Source organism: Ambystoma mexicanum, chromosome 1p (assembly GCF_040938575.1).
Source record: "Ambystoma mexicanum isolate Mex_15411 chromosome 1p, UKY_AmexF1_1, whole genome shotgun sequence".
Taxonomy (NCBI): domain Eukaryota; kingdom Metazoa; phylum Chordata; class Amphibia; order Caudata; family Ambystomatidae; genus Ambystoma; species Ambystoma mexicanum.
Genome location: NC_090921.1, coordinates 1,243,381,872 through 1,243,403,602, shown reverse-complemented (window position 1 = coordinate 1,243,403,602; position 21,731 = coordinate 1,243,381,872). Strand labels below are relative to the sequence as shown.

At 45.3% G+C, this 21,731-nt stretch overlaps 1 protein-coding gene across 1 annotated transcript in view; it reads left to right on the top strand.

Moving 5' to 3' along the window:
- The window catches only part of ASPDH (aspartate dehydrogenase domain containing), a 575,720-nt gene that overhangs the window by 26,853 nt on the left and 527,136 nt on the right, over positions 1-21,731 (top strand). The window contains exon 2 of the mRNA XM_069605013.1: positions 9,821-9,892. Within this exon, the coding sequence (XP_069461114.1) occupies positions 9,841-9,892 (52 nt within the window). The 5' untranslated portion in view covers positions 9,821-9,840. The remainder of the gene's footprint in view (positions 1-9,820; positions 9,893-21,731) is intronic.

Here is a 21,731-nt window from a genome sequence, read left to right as displayed (position 1 = left end):
GTGTATACGGCCTGGGCTTTCATGAAGGGCTCGGAATGGAAGTGCACTGGCAGAGCTCTGATGTGCTCAGGATGCAGGTGCATTGGAAGGGCGGAAGGTGGGCTGAAGATGAAAATGGTGTGGCTTTGGTGTCCTCCTCCTCCCAGGGCAGTTGTGTCCAGCCACCTTATTTCCAGTCTCGTCCTGAAGAAATTGAGCAAAGATATAGGATGGTTTGAAAGCCACCCCTCCGTGGCTTCCAGATTTCCTTCCTGCTTTGTCATCACTTTTTCAATGATTCGGGCCTCCGCTAATCAATCAGTGCCTGCGTCACCACATGTGGCTGCAGACACTGTTAGGTCCTTTCCTCTGTAGCCTTTTGGGACAGATGTTAGTCAAGGACATAGGTGACTATGGTTGCACTGCAGGCTGTACCGATGCAATGCTTTATGCACTAGACATTATCCTTTAAAATATAAACATTGCTTGACGGGGAAGCAATGTGGCCAGAATTGTTCATGCTAAAATCAAGACAGCCGAATGCTTTTGTCTCACTCTTTTACTTTGACTAGTGATTGGTATCAGGCAGGAAAACACAGGTAGACAGATGTGTGTCAGGCTCTCCCATTACAAGTGCCAGTAAGCACAGGATAACTTTCAGAAACATGTTCCACGAACTTTAATCCATGACGTTTCGGGATGTTTATAGGGTTTCAGATCTGGTGTGATTGCCCTCAAACATGTTTCCCATCAATCCTGGAATTCATGGAACCTGTAAAGCAGCTGGGGAGATTCAAGGTGATTTCAAGGTCACAAGTGAACGTTCTATGTACCTGCTAGAACCCTGCAATCAGTAAGATAGGTGAGTGGATACCAGACTGATGACAGCATCTGGGTGAAACTCGTAGATTGCAGGTTTGAGTGCATCTGCGGAGGTCCCTGCCGTTCACCCTTCTGAAGTTGATGAAATGAGTACCACTGAGTTGGAAAATAACGGTCCATATAGCACCAAAAACAATTACATTCATTCCTTGCTCTGCAGAAACCACGAAAGGAATTGTTTCTTGACACAGTAATAAGATTTCCCAAGTCTGCTGTGCTCAGTTCATCGAGTTTAGAAGAATGAAACACTGAGTTCTGTCTGCCCACATTCAAACGTGTGATCCAAGTGTTGCACACTTATGTTTGCAACAGGAACACTAAGTCAACTAACTGTTTTACCAAAAAGTAATACATTAAGGCAGGATATATTATGTTCTTAAAAAGTGCAAAAAAAATACCAGTATCTTTCAGAGATTATACATTTATAAGTCAAACTGCATATTTGTTTCTGCAAGCTTTAAAAACCTGCACAAAAAGCAACAGCAGGGAAGGTTATATTGATACAGCACACATCAATATAGACTTCACGCCTTCGGAAGTTGAATGGTTCTGCGGTGGCCATTTTAGCAACTGCACCACAAGTCCTCTCCCTGTGTGACGAAATGGCTACCGCTCTGCAGGTGTGTACGGATGACTAGTGACTAAATCACCTACTCAGCCTCACACTGATACTAAACCAGCAGGGACCCCAATCATAAGGGTAAACAAGGAAGAAAAAAACAGTATGCGTCCTTTGGTTCTTAAAGTAGTGCAGGCTAGGGGCAGGCTTTACTCAGAAGGTGGTCCGAGCGGATAACATTAGCAACCCAAACAGCATTAGTTCAAAGAATCTAAATAAAAGTATGTTCAAAAGAATTTCTATAAAAATAGAAACCTTTAATCAACCTAAACATGCATAAAGCTAACCAAAAACACTTAGTGCCAAGCCATGTAAAGAAAACACTCTGGCTGAAATAAGGGGTGTAGGGCAGGCAATCCTCATCAGCAATGTCACCAGAAAGGATATGTCTTCTCAGAAGGTAGGAAGTACGGTCAGGCGAAATGGGCGAGCTGATGACTTCCAGTCGGTACAATCGGTGTTTGATCCCAATGCTTCCAGGAATTCAAGTTGGCCATTGTGTTAAATTGAGGCGGTCCTCTTCATTGGTTCCAGAAGGAAGGCGATGGCTCGAACAGCAAGTAAGCTGGTAGAAGATCATTGTGTGAAGGCACAAAGTGAGTTGAGCGTGGCCAAGCCTGCTCAGAGGTTTCTCAAGTTAGTTAAAACGTATTCCAAGCTGCTTCTGGACTTCAAATTTGCTAGGAAGCACATTCCTGGGTCTACATGGGCAAGGTGAATCCTTTGTCCTGTACTTCCACCCCAGGAAGCTTGTCTGGCAGCTGCAGCCGGCCCTTGGCCTCCAGTGAGAAGGATTCTGTTTCCACTCACAGGCAGTAGAAATACCTTAATTCAACATCAGTGGCAGCCCCAATATTCTCTGAAAACAGTTAGAGAGTAGAGCTTTTCTCTGCCTTGGAGCTCTCTGCCATCACCATTCTGGCAGAGGACTTGGGAACAGATTGTAATCCGAACAGAATGCCAGATGACTACTCCTACTTTCAGAGTTCAAAGTTGAATCAATGAAGGAAATGGTTTCTTCTCTTATGCAAGCAAAATGCTACAGTGGATTGGTCAAAAGCAAGTCTGTTGGCAGGGGTTCATTCTAGGCTGATATAACAAGCATCCTTTGCCCTCTGATGTCACACCCAAAGTTCTCCTGTCTGCAAGAAGTGGAGAGGGAGCAAGAAGCTTGAGAAGCCCCAGAAAGTGCCAAGATTGGTGGAAACCTCAGTGGACTGAACTCTTGTCTAATGTTAGTCTATCCCTGCCCCTTCCGCTCTCTGCCTAACTTAAAGTGTCTCTGTGGTATGTCTAACTAGTTTAACCCGTCAGGCACACTTTTGGAGCATGGGAAATGTCCTGTTCTGGAAAAGCAATGACACCTATTCAAAGAATTGTCAAAAGGGTGTAACATTCTGGCATCAACCTGCGATTCGGTCCGGACAAGTTTAAGCTACATAACCCTGCCATCAATAAGGCATTGGTCCATGTTCACAACAAAATGACACTAAATTGCTTTATGTTTTTATAATAGTGTGACTTCAAGAGCCCTCCTGCCAAACCAGGCAGGGCTTTACTTTACATTTTATTGTGCAACCTGGCCCTTTTGAGACATACAATTATCATCTTGTAGAAAAGGGGGTCTTTGACTATAATGGCTAACCTCCTGCCTTCTTGAAGCTTGCTCCAGCAGTCTGCACTTTGGAAGGCACATGGACCTTTGAAACTGCTCTCTTACTAGTGCATACAGATGCTATGGAAGTCAGGAGACAGTCCCAGTCCTGTCACACAGGTGCACTATGTTTTCAGTAGGGATCTCGTTATAAACTGGGGATTGATCAGCACAGCCACCTTCCAGAGGCAGATTTTCCAGCATCAATTTCAGAATAGACCACCCAAAAGATTACCATTATTTCACATCCTTCACACTTGCTGTACCTTTACCCCCCCCTCTCTCTCTCTGTCTGTTTCTCTCTCTCTTTCTCACACACACACTCACACCACTGCATATATGAGGGAAGTGATTTTTCCAGGATCACGAATGATGGTCAGGTCAGGAAGTGAATAGTGAATCTGAGGGACCTGGACCCAGGTTGTCAGTTTAGGCACCAAATGGTTACACCACAATTATGTTCTACCCTTGAGCACCCCCTCAGACACACGCCACACAAATGGGCACACCCACTCTCACCTCTTCCTTTCTACTCTGACTGCTCCATTCTCCTTCTTAACTTCTCCCACTTTACCACTGTCCCATCAAAGTGTCACTCCTCCTCAATCATGTCTCCACCCTTTATTGTTACTCATCCTCCCATTAATTCTACTCCTTTGCTTTCATTACTACTCTCTCCTCTAAACTCCTACTCCCATCCTCCACAATACTGCTCCCCACTGCCACACTACTACTACTCATCTTTTCTACATAACTGCTGAACCTCTCTCTAAAACCAATGCAAACACCCTTCTTTCACTTTGCACAACTCCCTTTACACTCATGCTTTACACTAGCCTTCCTACACAATTGCCCCTAAAAACACTCACACTTAGACTGGAGTACCACTCTCTAGCCACTATGTCCCCTGCTCCATAAATTGCCTCAGGAGTCAGCTGCTCCTTCCTGGTCATCCTCCACCTCTCTGACCTCACACGAATAACCCACACTCCCTGCTTCCTGTTCCTCCCTTATATCTCCCCTACTCCGAGGGGATTGGTTTCCTTTCACTGGTCAATCTGGCCTGGTCTTCCGCACCGGTGGCCTGTATGTGGATTGGAAAGGCATAAGTAGGGGGCTAAGCCCTACCCCCATTTCTCACAGGGGGTTGCAGCATAGCAACCATGGCATCCAGCACGTTAAGTGTTCATGTTCATGTTACAGGGCGTGATGTAAGGTATCCACGTGTTAGTCACCCCGGAGCAGGGTGGATATTCTGCCCCTTCAGTCTCTGGTGGTCTAGTGGGGGTTGGTCTCGTTGTACGAGCATGCCAGAGCCTTTTGGCTGCCCCAAGAGGAGTGTCTCTTGGCTGAGAATATGGGTGGCTTTACCCAGCGCCTTTCACTTTAGTAGTGGTTCTTCACTTTTCCGGGGTGCTGTGTGTCTCTGCAGGTTTTCTTTGAAAGTCAGACAGTTCTCATCTCCCTTACGCGGCATGTGTGGTGCTTGCCCTGGTTTGACACTTGGGTTTCTCTGCTTGCCTTCTGAATGAAACATGTGGCATTGCAAGGCTTGAGAAGGCAGTCTACTGCACAAGAACATGCTGGCACATGGCTGGGGGCACATGAATTGGGGCCCTTTCAACTGCCAACACCCACCTCATGAGTAGGACTGACTCTCGGTTTTTCCGTGGTTGGCCACGCACCCCGGCTGAGAAGGGCTCACATCCCCTCTTGCTACTTGTCACTCAGCTTCTCCTCATATTCTCAGTCTTATCTTTGATGCTTCCCTGTCTTTTTCTCATCTTGCTCGATCCAGTCGCTATCATTAATAATTTTTGCAGAAGTCAAACATTTATTACCTTTTTGGTTGCTAAAACCCTTATTCTGACTATGGTATTTACCCCTCCATCTTTAGCCGCACTTCATTGACTTCCTTTTCCAGCCATTTTCAGTTTCATTTTCACTGCATCATTTTCAAATGTATCCAAGGTTTACCCTCTCCCGTATTCTCTCTTGTCTGGTTTCAGTCTACATTTCTTCCTGGGCACTTTGTTGTTCTTTCTTTTTTCTTTTGACTGCTCCTCTCTCTATTTGCATTTCTGTTCTTGTTTCCCTCATGGCCCCTAAACTCTAGAATGCTCTCCCTCTCTCCGTGCGATATTTCCCTATGATTTCTACTTTTCCCTTGTCTTGTAAAACCTGTCTACCTCTTCCTTTGAATTGCATTTTTTTTTACATCTTTGCTGTTTTGTAAATGCTCTAATGCTTTGGTAACAGTTAATTTAATTCTGCACCTCTCTTTGGTGAAAGTGCTTTATATAGCCCCTACTAGCACTTAACACCTGATGTCTTCTCTTACCCTTGCACTTGCCACCAGCTGGCCGCACTTTTATTTATTTTCTTTATGTATTTCAATGTTATCCTATGTACTGCACTGCCCCTCCCCCTTCCCCCGCACTTTTCCCCTTCCCCCCTCCCAAGCACTTGCACGATCTCAATGTCACCTGGCCTAGTAGGATCGTGGTCTCTGTCTTCCCTCTGTTTCCCCTCCTTTGCCTCATCGCGCCTTGAAACACTTGTGTATAGGCGCATTATAAATGCCATATTGTATCAGGTCTGAATAAATAAGTAAAGAATTAAATATGTGAATACAAATATATTAATTTTATGTAATAGTTTTCTCTAACGCCAGATCGCTTAAGGTTGTCACAGCACTGTACACTTGAAAAGCTGAATCAGAGAATACCAATGACATAAAATTAAATAAAAATCTATGATCAAGAAAAACTACTGCCAGAATAACAAGCATTGGCAATGCCAATACTTTTGTAGTTTGTAGTTGTTTATTGCATTTTACATTTAGCATGGAGGGAAGGAATGAGGAATGATAGCACAGGCAAAAATAAACTACAGCATGGGAGGGAATGAAGGGCAATGCCAGAGGGTGAGGAAATCACTGCGGGGGAGTAATAAGAAATAAATAGCAACACAAAGGAGAATGAAAAATAACAATTGCTGAAAGCTAGGCCTGGCATAGTGCACATGAGCACTGTACAAGAGTTGAAGGCAGTAGTGGTAGTGCAAATTGAGGGAAAAAGTGGCAATGCAAATGGGGTGAAAGAGTGACAGCACAAAGGGGAAGCAGCAACAGTGCAAGGGTGAAGGTGTGACACAGCAAGGGGGAAGTAGTGACAGAACGGGGACAGAAGGAGTGACAGAGCAAGGGACGGAAGGAGCAACAGTGGAGGGAGAAGGAGCGACAGCACAAGGAGAAGGAGCTACAGGACAAGGGGAAAGGAGTGACAGTGCAAGATGCAAGGAGCAACAGTGCAAGGGTGAGGGGCAACAGTGAAAGTGCAGGAGCAACAGCACAATGGGGAAGGCATGACAGCACAAAGGGGGAAAGAGCAACATCACAGAGGGGAAGAATTGACAGAACACAGGGGAAGGGGCACCAGTGTACCCAATATGAGGACCTCTGTATGCCATTATTTTTTGGGAGAGTTGCAGTACCAGCCAGTGCCAACATACCGAGATCCTTTCAAATTCCTTATGAGGACCTATGTATGTTGTCATTGGTACTGCACCTCTACAAACAATGTTTACATTTTATCAGGACCCACAAAGGGAAACCTACCTGTAGCCCAAGGGATCCAGGAAAGTAGCATAAATATATCCCAACACCTCCCGAGTCCAGAAAATAACCATCACTATGCCACCCCAGCTTTGAAATTGAAACACACACATGATATGTTACAGTACTCCATACTGGGAGAAATTAAACAAGCCATTATTGGATTACATTGGCATAAGGAAACAAGCAATAACAATTAGTGTGTTGGCAGATTATTGGCATATGGAAACAAGCAATAACATTTTGTGTGTTGGCAGATTATTTGCATAAGGAAACAAGCAATAACATGTAGTGTGTTGGCAGATTATTGGCATATGGAAACAAGCAATAACATTTTGTGTGTTGGCAGATTATTTGCATAAGGAAACAAGCAATAACATTTTGTGTGTTGGCAGATTATGCCACAGCATTTCCAGTTGTCATGAAAACCACAAAGTCGGATTTGTAGCTCCCTTTCACTCTATGCCTCTTCTCTGTAGCAATGCTGTTAGCAATATTTTGGGGGCACATACTGGTGGCTTTGCCACTATAATGCACCAAAACCAAAAATGCACTTTTAAAATGAATTAAAACAAAAGATTGAAAAGCAACCTCAACTGGAATATGAGCATACACGTACTTAGAATATACCAACAAATCCCATCACTCAAAGGCAGAATAAACAGCCACGTCTTAAGTGAGAAAAGGGCATTTTAGCAAAGAAAGTCATTTCTGGAACACCATTCCATCTACGAGTAGCTAGACCAGTAAAAGACTGCTGCTATGCCTTGTTTTTTTTTTTTTAAACCCGGGAGTTTTCAATCTCAGAGCACTGCTTCTTCTATTTTCACAGGATTACCCGGATGGTGTACAGACATAACATTGCAAATAATATAATACAATTCATGCGGCTACAGGAATTGGTTTTCATGAACCGTTGTCCTTCGGGGGCAAAAATGCCCTGGGATTATGTATTAAGCCCTCAATGAAAACAAGCTGCTTTTCTCAGAATCCATTGTACACAGCCACCTTCTCCATCAAATCCTTGGAGTGGGATTCTCAGCATGCGTCCACAGTGGTCTGCGTAAGGGAGACACCGAAGATATTTAACAAAGTTTGAAAGATACAAAACTGTCCTGCAGCCTCTTTATGTGCAAAACCAATTTATAACTGGAACACACATGTATTGTCCGAGTTTTGAATGAACATCCGCTAGTATACTCTATAACAATAGTCCAGGAAGGTATTGTGTTGGACACAGAAGCAGCCGGCTGACTGGTACATGCACTTTTTTATGGCAACATCTGTGACTGTTCCCCAGGCTTATATAATATTTGTTATGCTAATAGATTTTTTTTTTACTATGCCATATCACCACTTTAGAGGTTTCAGAGCACCTAAATGGGTCTGCAGAGTGACTTTATGTGGCCCCCTCCCCCACAAGTGTATACAAACCTTAGTCTGACGAGGAAATAGAAAGCGTGAGGGGAAGAAAAGAGGATGGGAAAGCAGGAAATAAATGCTACAAGCACAGGGACGGAAGGATGCAGCCGGTGAAGAATATTTTGGGATAGCATGGGTGTGGGTCAGTCCTGTGAGGTGGACCAAGGTTCTGCATAAGACAGTAGGAGTGTATGTCCTAAAGTATTGCAATAGTGGGGTTCTCTTTTCAAAGCGGATTGGGTAAATTGTAAATTAGTAGGTGCATGAGGAGCTCGAGAGTGTGTTTGGATAATTCTGAAAGCTTGGTGGCTTATTTGCCCAGGCATCTGCACCCAGGCCAAATGTTCATCCTGGGACTGCCAAATCTTGGCCAAGGGTGGCTTAGTCAAGGATAGACTGTGTATGAAGGTGAATTCTGTTGATAATAGAATAGTGTGGTCATATGGTCAAATTTAAACGGTAACATTGTTGAAGCCTTGTAACTTGATGTAAAAAATGTAAAGAGTGTGTTCTATGTCATGTCATAATAAACTTCTTTTTGTTCAGTGTGCTGCCTTATTCGGGAACAGGTTATCCATGTATATTCATACGTACCCATCTTTGGTGACAGAATATACTCTACGCTCCATATGTAGGCTGTGTTCATTAGACTGTGTGAAAGGCCGAGCTGAAGGTGTGGCAAACATTGTGAGCAAGGAGAGATGGGCCCCGTGTCTGTCTTCCTGTATTCAGTGAGCACCTCACAACCTTTTTGGTGAAATGTTTTAATGATGTATTTCTTTGGCTCTTAAGGTGTCACTTTGAGCCTGGGTATGCTGACACCATGCACAAGGCAACTGGAGTGCAAATGCCCCTTTACTTGGTCCCTGGGCTCTGAACTACCAGGTTTTATAGACAGGAATGCTGTGAGCAACTCCAGACACTTTTAAAGGAGGGTGGGTTTTGAACTGTGGCAAAACTAAAATGAAGGGATGCATAAACAGATAAAAAATGAAAATGAAACATTTGCAAAACTTCCTTAAACACCAACAAATTCAAATTTTATTTCAAGACTGCAATTTGCAAGGGAGAATTAAAAGGAACAGGGCTTGGTTTAGATGCTAAAAAAGGAGGAAGTCAAGTCCAACCTCCTATATGGGGGGGGTGCCCAAATTAAAGCAAAGGCAGTTTATTAAAGCGCTTTACTTGTGAGTGTGCTAGGCTTCAAAAGTGGAAAGCCTCTGTATAAGCATGCTTGGAAAATCCAGGATTATGCTTCATGTTTTCAAAGATGCCTCTGCGGCCCTACTCGCCCCATAAACAGCACATAAGGTGGGCAGTCGTTAAGCAGGGTTTTGCAGAAAATGTCGAGCTGCTATGTTTTGAGATCACATATTGGAAGTTTCTTCAACATGTGACAATAAACTATGTGTCTTGTATTATAGTTTACTGTGCTTGGGCGGTTATGTCCTCGCTCATTGTGGCCTTCTTCAGTGTTGCTCTCCCTTGGGAGCACCTCTAGTGGTAGATCAAGTTCCCAGGAATAGATGTAAGATGCCCGTGACTTTGGTGTGTTTTTATAAGTATCAAAATAAATAAATAAAATAAATAAGAAACAAACTGCTTTACTTGAACAGGACTAAGTTGTGCTCCTATGTTTCCTCTGCAGGACTGCTTACAGTGTTTCCAATGACGAGCCAAAAGAAGCTCAGGGTGGGAATCGTGGGATATGGTCATCTGGGTGAGTACTGTTCCTGATGAAGGCACACCATGCCCCACCGTGATTCGTTCAGGCGGGGAGGTGCATTGACTTCAGAATGTTTGAGTATTATACATTGGATGGATCAGGGGTGAGTAAAAACAATGCTATGATTGGACATGCATACCTCAGAGTGGTCTTGTGGTCGGGAGAATAGCCCAGGGGCAACACACTTGCCTGGGAGCAAGACACAGCAGAGCAGCACAGGTTCAACTCCCGGTTCAGCCCTTAGAGGGTGGTCTCTGGCATTAAGCGTGTTATAATATATGAATTAATTGATCAAAGCAAACCTTTGCCACCTTAGAGTGATGAAAACAGGGACTTCGTATGACGAAGTCAAACACATGAGCGCTTCCTGAATCAGAAGACTGCTAAAAAGAGAGAGGTTGCTTGTCTCAGAACCTTCTAACTTGGGCCTTCCTAGCAGGCAGCCATATATATGACCCTTCTGTCTCTGAAGGATGGAAACAGGCACACCACCTGTTGCAGCATTGGACAGCTAGGTAAACTGACGCTTGCAAGTGAGTCCCCTGCTTGGTAGCCGTATAGTTTTGGACTCCTTAGACTCTTTGGATTTCTTCTTTCAGAGACACATAGAGTGACTCCTGGTCTAAGAGCCATGTAATGCTGAGCTTCCTTTCCTCATATCCCTCTGGACTCCATATTGCAGTGCCTCGCAAGCAGGGGCAACCTTCCTGGTGGAACTGAAAAGGATCTTCCTTTGAGAGAGCCCTCTAAAATACCCTCTAGTCTCGGGGTGTTGTCTGTGTTCATTCTCAATGGAGGGTCTCCCGCAACTTTAGCAAATATACAATAGGATTATACAACAAATGAGGTAAAGAGGAAATCCCATATTTACTGTCTAGCTCCTCCGTTGTGGAAATGTGCCCTGTCTTTTGGATCAGTAAAATGAACAGGCCTTCAATTCATTACCAGAAAACGCCCAAGGGAGAGCAAATAATTCCCTGCTCAAACCAACACCCCAACACAGCCCAGCAGCTACTCCAGTCACAGATGCAAAAGGCGTAGTGCCTTCCCCCACCCACCATATAGGATGAGGGCAGACCAAACCCCACAGAGAGGAATCAGCCGCAGAAGTCCCCATAATGCAGCATGTCAAGATAAATATGTATACATAGATTCCATAATTTATGTTTGGTTGAATGCATGAAAAGACAGGAAAATATAATTGTTACAAAATCTGGGAAAACGAAAAGGCATCACCAAGCCTATTCAGACCACCTCTTGCAATTTGCTTTCAAACCTTTGCATGCATGCCTTTAATTACAAGATCTACAACTATCATCCCATTAACTCCATACTAATACTCGCCGCTCTGCATTAGATCTCACTTTATGTGATGAGGTACATGATAGCAGCACCTGCACAAATAAGGCTATACTTTACATGTTCGGATCACAACAGTTGAATTAATCTTTTAGTGAGGATGTAGAGACTACTGTGAACTTGTCATATAATTGTGGTCCCTCCATATGTGGGGCTATGCATTACATACAGCGATTATATGGCCAGATACTGACATATTTTTGGAACTCACATATTTTCTAATAACCTCCATAATTTGCCCATTTGCTGGGTCAATTTGAAATAAATAGGGACATACTATCTCACATTGCCCATACACTTTCACACTGCTTGCCTGCCGTCACACTGAACATTCAACCACTCACTACACACAATTCTGCACACTGTGCATACTTCCACACACACACACACACACACAATCACGCACCCCCACATTACCCTCAAAATTCATATGCACCAGCACACTACACATGCATACTAACATAACACATGCACCCACCTAGGGCACACACTCACACGGCACATACACCTACAAACTGCACACACACACACACATACCCTCACTCTACGCATACACTTAGAGATTGCAGATACACCCATACAGCACACATAAGTGCCTGGAGACCATGCAAAAGGCAGCAGAGTGAGGCATACACCCCAATAACATTACATAAAACACACACAATAAATACACATACACCCAGTCATACTGCATACAAACCCATACTACGTACATCCACTCTCACAATGCACATGCACGATCATACTTCACCATCACTATGCATGGTCACCCTTCCAATACACAAGCAACCACATACTGCAGTTACCCCCACATTGCACATACACTTACCCAATGCACATGCACTCACAATCTCACAACACACACACACCCAAACTGCAAATCAACCACACATGATGATTCACTCTATCTATGTCTAAACAGTGTGCATACACTCGCACATTGGACTTACACCCTCACTGCACATGCACTGTCACAATACAGTCTTACAGCGGGCATACACCATCAAACTGCATAAACTTCCTCACTGTGCATACTCGCTCACTACACCATAACACTGCACCTATGCTCTCATACTAGTAAGGAATGGTTGAATTCAAGTTTATTTTTACGCACAGGCTGATGAGGGATAAACGGTCTTGCTTTTATGTAAAACAGAAGGAGAGTATCTCTTCTGGGTGTATCCTAAATAAACCCAAGTTCATCCACCTATAAAACCTGTGTCTATGGGTGTACAATCTTTGATAACGCAGGTCATGATTCTCTCACAAGACGTCAGGCTGCTAAAAGATATAATGCAATCAACAATCCCAAAAATGGATAAAAAGAACATGGACCAAAAGTGCTACCTAAGCGCATAAAGCCAGTTTATAGGACAACAAGGTGCACTAATACAGACCCACTTTCAACTAAGCATTCGAGGTTCAAACCACATCCTCCCGTGTCCTAAATCTGAAGGGGCAATGAATGTGCCTCCCTAACATGCCAGGATGGTTATGCCTCCAAGCATCCTGCATACTATTCCACTTGAACGCCAACACGTACGCGCCCCAAACGACTGTTTCAGGAGAAATAATGTGCGTCTCCTACACTCACCATTATATTATACAATAGGGAATCCTACAATGGATATAGGCTGGTCTTTATGACCAAGGTTCCTAAATTGGCGGTTGCTATGTATGAGCCTGGGGATGCCCTCATTACAAAATCCATCCACTGGATCCGTTATGTGAAGGGTGTTTTTCTATCATAAGGGATGACATAGTGGCATCCTGACCAACACGACACATTGAAGGACTATGTATGCTTGGAGTTAACCAACAGATATTTGGCAGAGCGATTGGATCTCCATACACTTGAGATGCTACCCACCAAAGGGTTCTGCTGTTCAGGGCAAATGTGCTCCCTCTTCGCAGTCTAGGTTTCACGATATAACCCATCCCACCTTGAACATCAACCATAGCAATGGTGGGCATCTCCAAGACCCCCTAATTGACATGGCTACCCATCCTGCTATATTTTCATCGACATTTAACCTATATAACAACACCTTAAATTGCGCGCCTAGAGAAAGACGCATGTGTGGAATGTAATGTTCAAAACAACAGCGCTGCCGACTGACATACAGAATACCTGCTAGGACACATACTCCTCCTACAAACTGCAAGGAACCAGTCATTTCTTGGAATCTTGGAATCTTGCAGGTTTGGTAAACAAACGAGAAGGTACCAGTTCGATTGATTTTATAAGATTCTGTAACACAGTGTGCCTACAGGAGACATTGGCAATGCAAGACGTTTTCATCAAAGTTCATATAGGTTGACCAAGTGGGGATCTTGTAATTTGAGTAAGCCAGGATCTCCGCCCAACAATCCATAATTTGGAAAGTGAATACTTGGTTATCCTAGCCATTGCTCTGGATGTGCTCTCTGGGTCTTATCTTCTGATCTTTAATACTTATAAAAGACCTTCGAAGGCACTGGGAATAGAGATTGTGTATTAGCTAGTGGATTCCAATGTATAATAGAAAAGATCAAGTATCATGTCTTGTGATGGCTGACCTAAACGTTCAATTGAACCACTAGACGCTAAGTCTGACATTCTTTCAGAGGAAGGTCTTGCACTAGATGTTCCAAAAACTAACATTCCAAAACCAAATAAACAACATCGTCTAGCACTAGAGGTTGCCCAACTTTGGCTTAAAGCTGAGCTGAGAGCCATAAATGGTAGATTTAAGAATGACAACTCTGACAGGTCTACCTATAAAGGGTTTGGGCAATCTAGTTGGTTTGCCTTCCAGCCAGTTACTCAAGGACTCCAGAACAGCTCCAGACAGACAGCGTTGAGGAGGCTGCTGGTCATGTGACCAGTCCCTGCCACTCAGTTACTCTGCCAACCTCCTGTTTTCGTGCCTTTCAGCCAGTTACTTTAGGGCTCCAGGCCAGCTCCAGGCAGACCTCATTGAGTAAGCTGCTGGTCATGTGACCTAATCTCACCCACCCAATTGTGCTGCCCCTTCCTTTCCTTATTAATTCTTAGTCAAAGGGTGTCTCTCACCCGGGCATATGAAGCAAATGCCAGATGAAGAACAGGACAATTCCAGTTTGGATCTGTTCGAACTGGGAGGACCTGTCGGAATTGAAACAATATTATTGTCATGATGCCTAACTCCAAGGAGCCAGGTCCGACCCAGCAACCCCAGAGGCAGGCATCATTCCCCCCAGGGAAGTTCCAGCGGGCCCAAGCTGGGGCCCTTTGGATGCAGTCCTGGCGCCTTAGGCGCCAGGCTCATGTTGGACCCCAGTCCTGGCGCCTTAGGCGCCAGGCTGATTAAGCTGGACATGTGTTCAAGTGTTTTTATGTGCACTTACCTGATTCAGACCATGCTGCTACATCCAGGCCCTCTTGAGGCCTGAATGGGACTACTTTACCTGTGGGACTACTTTCCACCCGGGTGTGGTCGGGGAAGGATACATACCTGATCGGTGGAAGAATACATACCTGGAACTTCTTCCAAATCTATTTAAACCCCACCCGAACAGCCACACGTGCTTCCCGTTGTTCTGCACCGAGCAGCTGGACGCTCACCGTGTCAGCTCCTGCTTCTGGACTTCAGCCACCCCTGTCAGCATCCTGGGACACCTGCAAAGGGTGAGAAGAAGAGAATTGGAGAGGAAGAAGGCCTTACCTGCTAAACCTGCATCACGGATACATCTCACTGACGATCCTGAAAAGGAAGACATCATTTTTAAAAGCATTTCGCTCCGATCGCTGCAGCGCTGCATTTCACTCACCTTTCTTGGGCACCTCCATCTTCAGCAGGGATCATCCGGATTCGCAGCCACTTCCCCAGAGCCTAGAGAGAAAAAGACAAGAACACAAGGTGAGAGAAGGAAGGGAATAGGAAAAGCTCAGTTTCCTTCTAAGACTTACCTGTTGGGTCATTCCCATTTCATTTCGGGTCTTGCTGCTTCCAGGCATTTTCCGGACCCCGGCTCCTATGGGGAAAAAAGACAAAGACATTAGATGAGCGAATGCAAAAACATTACCAGATCTTTACTGGAACTCCACTTTTCACTTCGGGTCGGCGCCATATCTCCGGGATTCCGAACCCCGGCCCCTACGGGGAAAAGACATCAACATTAGCGCTTTGTTGCATGAAGTCTCCAAAGGAATCTTCTTTCATCACCTGAAAAAGACAATGAACATTATTATTTAAAGCTTGAACTTTTGAACTTGCAACAGAACTTTTACAGCGCCTTACCAGTATAATCAAGCTTACCTGAACTCCCATCCAACCTCAATCCAGTGAAGTAACTGGGTTCAACGCGCCCCTGCGTCAGAAGCAGGATGGAGAGCTCGTCCTTTCAGACCTTAAGGTGAGACTTCACGGGGGATCGTGGAAGGGTATCGAGGAGGTTTGGAAGGAAGTGGGAGGCTCGAGCATTATTCCGCCAGATTGTAATACTCCCTTTTCACGTACAGGAGGATATTCCTGCGAGCCAGATTAGCCAGAGTAGAGGGGCCCGTCCTATCCATCTTCAGAGCCCTGCGCTTCACCATTGAAGAGGCATCAGCACTCGAAACCAGGCCAGCGCCCCCGTGGGAATCAGGTGAGCGTGACAGAACGCGAAGCCTACCCACAATTTCCCACCCGGGCGCTATGGAGACTTCCGAGACTGACCAGCTGGCCCAGCTTTTGGGGGAATTACGGGCAGAGTTGCACTCAGCCCGCCAGGAGACTAACGCTCTCAAAAGAGAACTGATCCTATCCAAGGAAAGAACAGATGACCTGGCCAAAAGGTTATTGCAGGCCCAGGCAGGGCACATTCCTTTACCGAATTCCGGTGGTACTTCCACATCAATGGGTTTGAATAACCCGGTACAAATCAATCTACCTGGACACATGCCTTTGGCCCCGCCTGAACGTTTTGCGGGGGATCCCAAGAAATATGCCGTCTTTATGAACCAATGTCGTTTACACTTTCTATGCAGACCCGGGGCCTTCCCTAACGACCAGACCAAGGTAGCCTTTATACTATCTTACCTCAGTGGCAGTGCTGCCGATTGGTCTATTCCTTTGGTAAATCAGGATGATCCCATTCTCCAGGATTTTCAGAGCTTCCAGGCCAGCATGGAAAGATTGTTTGCTCGACACTCTCAAGGACAGACCCTTGATAACAAACTGCTATCCTTACGACAAGGTAATCAGGATCTCCTGTCCTACATTGCCACCTTTAATAGACTGGTTGTGGAAACTGGATGGCCAGAAAATAAAAGGATCACATTGTTTCATCGATGCCTGCGCGGAGAGCTTAAAGATGTTCTCGCTCAGATAGTAAATCCACCCCAGGTCTGCGCAGACTACATAGACTTTGTGGTTCAACTTGATCACAGACTTCAAAATAGAAAAGCAGATCGGTTCAAGTACGAAACTCGAGTACCGATCAAAACCCACGCTAACTCCAAGAGCGCCGATGTATCCGAACCTAGGCAAATCGGCGGTGTTAAAGAACCATTAACGCAGAAGGAAGGAGAGAGAAGGCAGCAAATGCAACTTTGTCTGTATTGCGGGGCTTCCGGTCACTTTCTTCGAAATTGTCCGGTTAAACCACCTAAGAAGGTGGTTGGAGCCACTGATAACGATTTATTGACACCTGATTCGGGAAACGACCTAGCCCGACAAGCGTAGGGGTCCGCTTGCCGAGCTTGAAAACAAACTCTTTGACCTCGCATTTTGTCATGCCAATGGTGCTCTTGGACCCAAAACAGCCTCAGCAGTTGCATGCTATAAAAGCATACATCGACAGTGGAGCTATTGGAAATTACTTAGACCGTGAATTGGCTTCCAGGATTAAGCTCCCTCTCCGCCCGAAAGTAACCCAAGATGTCATTACTACAGTAGATGGAACCGAAATAGCCTCAGGGCCTGTAACGCATTCCACTGTTGAATTGACACTGGTGGGTCAGGATAGACATCGGGAAGCAATCGTGTTTGATGTGATCAAGGCCCCACAATTTCAAGTAATACTTGGAATTCCTTGGTTAGAAACACATAATCCAAGAATAGACTGGCGAGCAAAGAAGATAAGTTTTCCTGATTGTGAACCAACTTGTTATCCAAGAAATCCAGCTATGGGTTTAGCCTCAGCAACTTCCACCTCTGTACAGCTACCGTCAGAATACCAAGAATTCCAAGACGTTTTTCAGAAAGAACAGGCTAACACGTTACCTCCCCATCGATCTTATGATTGCCAAATCGATCTGGTACCCAATGCTCAACTACCTTGTAGTAGGATTTATGCTCTTACGGAACCTGAGAACCTGCATTTGCGTCAGTATTTAGATCAGTACCTAGCCAATGGTTTTATTCGCCCGTCCAAGTCTCCTGTCTCTTCAGCTTTGTTCTTCGTGCCGAAAAAAGAGGGCGACCTTAGAACATGTATAGACTATCGCGCCCTAAACCAAATAACGTTTAAGAATCGTTATCCTCTGCCCCTGATCCCTGAGCTTATCGACCAGGTGAAAGACGCTAGTGTGTACACCAAGTTAAATCTCCGAGGAACTTATCACCTGGTGCGTATAAAAGAAGGCGACGAATGGAAGACTGCATTCCGCACCAAATTTGGGCTCTTCGAATATCAGGTGATGCCCTTCGGTTTGTGCAATGCACCTGCCGCCTTTCAGTACTTTATGAATGATGTTTTTCGGGAACTTATTGATGTCTGTGTCATTGTTTATATTGACGACATCCTGGTGTACTCTTCTTCAGAAGCCGATCACAGAAAACATGTTAGGGCAGTTCTTGAGAAATTGCGCCAGCACAAACTATTTGCCATGCTCGAAAAATGCGTTTTTCATACCACAGAAGTTGAGTTTCTCGGATTCATTCTGACACCTCAAGGAGTCCGAATGGACGCGCGAAAGGTGGAAGCCATCCTCAAATGGCCATCTCCTAGCTCGGTGAAGGGAGTTCAGAGCATGCTTGACTTTGCCAATTTCTATCGAAGATTCATCCCGGAATTTTCCCGAACAGTCCAACCCATCACAGCTCTCCTAAAGAAAAATAAACGCTTCGAATGGACTCTTGAGGCCGAACAAGCCTTTCAGGACTTGAAAACCAAATTCACCTCTGCACCTGTATTTCGGCACCCAGATCTCCCTTATATTGTGGAAACCGATGCATCCAGTTCCGCCATGGGAGCTGTCCTGTCGCAAAGAGACCCAGAAACTAACCAACTACACCCTGTGGCCTTTTGGTCCAGAAAATTCTCTCCTCCTGAAATCAACTACGCAATTACCGACAAAGAGTTACTGGCTATTAAATGTGCTTTCAAGGCTTGGCGTCACTACCTTCTCGGGGTAAGACACACCATCACCGTAATTACGGACCACAGAAATTTGCAGTATTTAAAGACGGCCAGAGCTCAATCTTCACGACAACTCCGATGGGCTCTATTCTTTGCGGAATTTGATTTTGTAATTACCTATCGCCCTGGCTGCAAGAATGGTAAAGCAGACACCTTATCCCGGATTGGCATGGAAGAACCCAATTCGAGTTTAGAACCTGTGCCAATCATACCTGAACAAAGAATCTTAGGCTTAACTGCATTGCAAACTATTGAGGATATCCAAACGCAAGTAAAACAACTTCTAGACTCTTCAGCCTTACTGGAATGGAGTCAAAAGGGTCCTCATTACACCGTTAAGGATGATTTACCCTACTTCCAGGAGCGGTTGTTTCTGCCAAGTAAAGAATTGCAGGAACTTGTTATTGCCCATCATCATGAATCATTAATGGAAGGACACCCTGTTATCGCTAAAACAGAGGAAAAAATCAAACGCCACTTCTGGTGGCCTTCTTGGAGAAAAGACATAAAGTCTTTTGTGTTGTCTTGCGGAATTTGCGCCCAAAACAAGGGTCAAAAGAAAAGGCCAGCCGGCCTACTTCAACCCTTGGATATTCCACCGGCACCATGGCACACCTTGTCAATGGACTTTATAACTGACCTGCCTCCTTGTGGTGGTTACAACACTATCCTTGTAATTGTGGATCTATTCTCCAAAATGGCCCACTTTATCCCTTTAAAAGGGTTGCCTTCAGCTTCCACCTTGGCCAAGGAATTTCTGGAGAATATAGTTTGCATACATGGTTTCCCTTCCATATTAGTCTCGGATCGTGGAAGTCAATTTATCTCCCATTTTTGGAAGAAGTGTTGTCAACTAGCACAAATAGATGTGCGGTTGTCCACCAGCCACCACCCCCAGACCGACGGACAAACCGAGAGAACCAATCAGACTCTCCAGCAATATCTTCGGTGCATGTTACACCAATCCGAGTTGAATTGGAAAGACATCCTTTGGATCGCAGAATATGCATACAACAATTCAGTGCATTCTGGAACCAGACAAACTCCTTTTTATACTTTGTATGGTCACCATCCTCGGACCTCTGACCTAGATCCACCTCTGACCCTGGAAATACCCGCAGTAAATCATCTGCATTCCACAATAACCCGAGCCTTCAAAGAAGCTGTAACTCATTTACAGCAAGCCAAGAAAAAGTATAAAGAAAACGCTGATTTGCACCGAAGTAAAACTCCTCCTTACCAAGTAGGAGACCAGGTATGGCTAGCAACTAAACATTTACCCCTCAAGGGCCCGCGAACCTTCAATCCCAGATTCATAGGACCTTATCCCATCAAAGCTATAATCAACCCAGTGGCCTTTAAACTGGATTTACCGTCCAACATGCGTATTCATCCAGTTTTTCATGCGTCACTTTTGAAGCCAGTACAACCAGGAACCCGACTGTCCAAGCCTCCAGACCCAGTTCAAATTGAAGGGGAATTAGAATTCGAAGTTAAAGACATTTTAGACTCCAAGGTGTTAAAGTCGAAACTCTTCTATCTTGTTGACTGGAAGGGATATGGACCTCAGGAGAGATCGTGGGAGCCTAGTAACCATGTTCACGCACCTCGATTAATACAAAGGTTCCACCAGAGATTTCCAAACAAGCCAAAACCCCCAGAGGGAACAACCTTGGGAGGGGCCTTGAGGGGGGGTACTGTCATGATGCCTACCTCCAAGGAGCCAGGTCCGACCCAGCAACCCCAGAGGCAGGCATCATTCCCCCCAGGGAAGTTCCAGCGGGCCCAAGCTGGGGCCCTTTGGATGCAGTCCTGGCGCCTTAGGCGCCAGGCTCATGTTGGACCCCAGTCTTGGCGCCTTAGGCGCCAGGCTCATAAATCTGGACATGTGTTCAAGTGTTTTTATGTGCACTTACCTGATGCAGACCATGCTGCTACATCCAGGCCCTCTTGAGGCCTGAATGGGACTACTTTACCTGTGGAACTACTTTCCACCCGGGTGTGGTCGGGGAAGGATACATACCTGATCGGTGGAAGGATACATACCTGGAACTTCTTCCAAAGCTATTTAAACCCCACCCGAACAGCCACACGTGCTTCCCGTTGTTCTGCACCTAGCAGCTGGACGCTCACCGTGTCAGCTCCTGCTTCTGGACTTCAGCCACGCCTGTCAGCATCCTGGGACACCTGCAAAGGGTGATAAGAGAATTGGAGAGGAAGAAGGCCTTACCTGCTAAACCTGCATCACAGAGACATCTCACCGACGATCCTGAAAAGGAAGACATCATTTTTAAAAGCATTTCACTCCGATCGCTGCAGCGCTGCATTTCACTCACCTTTCTTGGGCGCCTCCATCTTCAGCAGCGATCATCCGGTTTCGCAGCCACTTCCCCAGAGCCTAGAGAGAAAAAGACAAGAACACAAGGTGAGAGAAGGAAGGGAATAGGAAAAGCTCAGTTTCCTTCTAAGACTTACCTGTTGGGTCATTCCCATTTCATTTCGGGTCTTGCTGCTTCAGGCATTTTCCGGACCCCGGCCCCTATGGGGAAAAAAGACAAAGACATTAGATGAGCGAATGCAAAAACATTACCAGATCTTTACTGGAACTCCACTTTTCACTTCGGGTCGGCGCCATATCTCCGGCATTCCGAACCCCGGCCCCTACGGGGAAAAGACATCAACATTAGCGCTTTGTTGCATGAAGTCTCCAAAGGAATCTTCTTTCATCACCTGAAAAAGACAATGAACATTATTATTTAAAGCTCCAACTTTTGAACTTGCAACAGAACTTTTACAGCGCCTTACCAGTATAATCAAGCTTACCTGAACTCCCATCCAACCTCAATCCAGTGAAGTAACTGGGTTCAACGCGCCCCTGCGTCAGAAGCAGGATGGAGAGCTCGTCCTTTCAGACCTTAAGGTGAGACTTCACGGGGGATCGTGGAAGGGTATCGAGGAGGGTTGGAAGGAAGTGGGAGACTCGAGCATTATTCCGCCAGATTGTAATACTCCCTTTTCACGTACAGGAGGATATTCCTGCGAGCCAGATTAGCCAGAGTAGAGGGGCCCGTCCTATCCATCTTCAGAGCCCTGCGCTTCACCATTG